The following is a 3,726-nucleotide window of genomic DNA, read 5'->3' as shown; positions in this document are numbered from 1 at the left end:
ATACATAAACATAATCTTACATCATCCGTTACAATAAAACATTTCATATAGCGTAGACAACACCCAATTTAGTATAAAAAGAGAGGGATCTTGAAGTTTCTCTTCACATTTTTCTTGCTTGAGAAAAGTATCCTAGGTATGTCTGGCGATCGTTCTTCAGCTTAAAATCTTAATTTCTGCTTTTAGTTTAAATCTAATTAACAAAACTCTTCTTTGTTACTTACAGAGCGATTGGATAAAAACAAAATGGGAAAGCTTACACTTATTACAGGTAATATGCTGAAATAATACTTGGAATACTAGTGTGTTTTATTCATTCTTTTCTATTTGTCATTTACATGATATCATTGCATATTTTAGGACTGGGCTTGGTGCTCTGCCATGTTGGTGAGTCATTGAGTATCTGTTGCATCAAATAAATTTTAATGAACTACTAATAACTGAAATGTTCAAATCAGAAAGATGACTGTCAACTCAAAATGTCTTGTCTAAGAGTTTCTTTGTGTATCCATATCCAGCCGTCTCCATGGACATGGGCTGCTACTTCACCAACTGGTCTCAGTACAGACCTGGAATTGGAAAGTATACTCCTGCAAATGTCGACCCTTTCCTTTGCACACACCTTCTCTATGCTTTTGCAATGATCAACTATGCCAACGAGCTGGTCACCTACGAGTGGAACGATGAGGTTCTCTACAAGGCCTTCAATGAACTCAAGAACAAGTATGTATTAGTTACAATATGATGTTTGGCACTTCAGATGCTCAATTTCTCATATCATTTATGATTTTTTTGTGCAACTGTGAAGTAATTTGCTCAATGAATACCAAAATGCAGTTATACATGCCAAGCTAAAATTACTATATATCTTAAAATCCAAAAATGTATCCATCATCCTCACAGAAACCCCCATCTCAAAACTCTGCTGGCTATTGGTGGATGGAACTTTGGTTCTTCACAGTAAGTGTTCAGAAAAAAAAATTGTTTCAGTTTAAGTTTTATTTTAAAATGAGATGCAAAAACATTTAAGATTGTTTATCAAATCCATCGCAGGTTCTCCATCATGGTGTCCACTGCTGCAAACCGTCAGAAGTTTATCCAGTCCTCCATCAATTTCCTGAGAACTTATGGATTTGATGGTATGGACTTGGACTGGGAATACCCTGGAGCAAGAGGAAGTCCACCTGAAGACAAACATAGATTCACACTGCTGTGCAAGGTGGGTAATACAGTGTCTTTAGACAGTAATGTGGTTATTCAGCTCAAATCAGTTCAATGTTGAATCATTTTATTTATTTTCATGTATATTTATCTATGTTTTTCCTTGCAGGAACTTATTGAGGCCTATGAGGCTGAGGCCAAAGCTACTGGCAGACCCAGACTGCTGCTGAGTGCTGCTGTAGCAGCTGGCAAAGGGACAATTGATGGAGGATATGAGATTGCTGAGATTGCCAAGTAAGTGTGACAAAACTGAATCATATCATTACAAATTAGCAGAACATTAAAATATTCAGTAGCATGAGACTGAGGTATGAACCCTTTTCATTTATGTAATTCTTTTACCCCAGGTCTTTGGACTTCATAAATGTGATGACTTATGACTTCCATGGAACTTGGGAGAGCTTCACAGGACACAACAGTCCCCTGTACACAGGCTCAAAGGATGAGGGAGAATTGATCCACTTCAATGTGGTAAGAATTGATTTACTGTAACATGAGATTTTCAAACCTCCCAAATGAAACGATTTTAAAATGATAACTCTCCTCCTCATTCAGGATTCTGCTATGCGCTATTGGAGGGACAACGGTACCCCTGTGGAGAAACTCAGAATGGGTTTTGCCACATACGGCCGCACTTTCCGTCTGTCATCTGCAGATACTGGTGTTGGAGCCCCAGCTAGTGGACCTGCTGCAGCTGGAACCTACACTCGCGAGGCTGGATTCTGGTCTTACTATGAGGTGAGAGCTTTGGAAAAGTCATTTTGTCGAAAAGTGTCTTTTGAATAGTCTCAATATCTAATAGCCAATACCTGTGTAGATCTGTGGATTCTTAGCGGGAACAACCCTCCAGTGGATTGAGGATCAGCAGGTGCCTTATGCCACAAAGAACAACGAGTGGGTTGGATTTGACACCAAAGAGAGCTACGAAACTAAGGTACTTTTGAGACTTTACTGTAGTTAGGTTACATTGTCAACATTTGTCAGAAACTGACCTGCAACTCACTTCTTTTCTTTAATTTTCAGGTCCGTTATCTGAAAGATCAGAGCTTTGGTGGAGCCTTCGTCTGGGCTCTTGATCTGGATGACTTTGCTGGACAGTTTTGTAATCAGGGGAACTATCCTCTCATGGGCCATCTGCGAAATCTTCTGGATATCGGTAGGTCTTTGCTAATCACTAGATGGTGCTGTTCACCTCAAGCTGTTTAAGTAGTTTGTGGTTAAATTCAAAACGACCGACAAGTAGTCCTATTATGGCTTACGTTGGTAAAATTCTCAACATACTCTTCAGTTAATATGTGAGTCAAGAAGTCTTTGAAGACCAGACTGAATTTATAAAAAAAAATCAAATCACTTTTTATGCTCTTTAGAACCAGTCAAACTTAGATTATAAAATGGCAATATCACCAACTAAGTTGGGTTTCAATACAGCACTGCTGAAACATTAAATATTTTGTAAGTGAAAATAGGCCTACTAACTCCACCCACCAACGTGTAGGGCTATACAACATTATGAAAGACAGCTATTAAATAACAGCTCCAGTAGTGTAGATAGTAAAGCACACAACAATTACTTTTTGACATGATTGATCCAAGTTCAAATCTGCCATTCACCAAACTCATTCTTCTTCCTTTCCACATCACATATCATATCAGAAAAGCATACAGGAAATAATCGAAAGGTGAAAAATAAAGTGCCACATGGGTGTTTAACAGAAAGGATTAGGCGTAGGTGCAGGGAGAGCTTTATTGTCCCATTTAATAATTGTAAAAAAATGATGATTTACACTAAATTCATGATTATTGCATACTGTCTTAATAATGTACTACAATACTGAGGTGCATATATCTACCTCCAAGTAGTATAAATAGCATAACTACTATGTATTACAAAGAATCCATTGCTATTTGCAAAGTGCAATATTATATGCAAAAGAAAAGCCAAAAATCTACATAACTAATGCTAACATGCCTTTACTACTTTTTTCTCAGAACTGCCTCCTTTACCTCCAACCACCACCCTCAAACCTGGACAAACAACCACAACAACTACCACAACTACCACCACCACCACTCATGCTCCAGGATCAGGATTCTGTAATGGAAAAGCCGATGGACTCTATGCTAACCCTGATGATCCTCAAAAATTCTACAACTGTGCAGGAGGCCGTACTTTCGTAGACACCTGTGCTCCAGGTACTGTGTTTGATGACAGCTGTAAGTGCTGTAACTGGCCCAAACGCAGCCACTGATGTGAAAACAGCAGAAGATGACACTGTAAATTTGCTTAAGCTCAAGAATCAAAACTAAACATCTATGACTACAACTATTTCATGTAAAGGAAATTAGTGTGGACTGATCATGATTTCTTAATGTGCTTTGTTTTTCCATTCAAATGTATTTTAAAAGTGTATAATGCATGTTTTTTTTAATAACCCCCATCTGAATCTATTTATTATGTAATTGCTGTTAGCACAACTGCTGAAAAAGCTCATATTAATAAACAAC

General features: G+C 37.9%; 1 protein-coding gene across 1 annotated transcript; it reads left to right on the top strand.

The window, feature by feature from the left end:
• The first annotated feature begins 246 nt into the window (after window positions 1-246).
• LOC141293461 (acidic mammalian chitinase-like) lies at window positions 247-3,470 on the top strand. The gene is made up of 11 exons (XM_073825499.1): window positions 247-271; window positions 361-387; window positions 519-723; window positions 904-960; window positions 1,054-1,219; window positions 1,331-1,455; window positions 1,569-1,692; window positions 1,777-1,959; window positions 2,039-2,155; window positions 2,245-2,377; window positions 3,211-3,470. Exons 1-11 carry the CDS (start codon window positions 247-249, stop codon window positions 3,468-3,470), a joined length of 1,422 nt encoding a protein of 473 aa, XP_073681600.1.
• Window positions 3,471-3,726: the final 256 nt, after the last annotated feature.

This window comes from Garra rufa, chromosome 20 (assembly GCF_049309525.1).
Source record: "Garra rufa chromosome 20, GarRuf1.0, whole genome shotgun sequence".
NCBI lineage: Eukaryota > Metazoa > Chordata > Actinopteri > Cypriniformes > Cyprinidae > Garra > Garra rufa.
The sequence above is the reverse complement of the archived record's forward strand: the minus strand, read 5'-3'. Positions and strand labels throughout refer to the sequence as shown.

Coding starts and splice junctions, on each gene's coding strand:
- LOC141293461 (XM_073825499.1), top strand. CDS start 247: ATGGGAAAGCTTACACTTATTACAG. Junction 1,960..2,038: donor GATTCTGGTCTTACTATGAG/GTGAGAGCTTTG, acceptor ATACCTGTGTAG/ATCTGTGGATTCTTAGCGGG. Junction 2,156..2,244: donor AAGAGAGCTACGAAACTAAG/GTACTTTTGAGA, acceptor TTTAATTTTCAG/GTCCGTTATCTGAAAGATCA.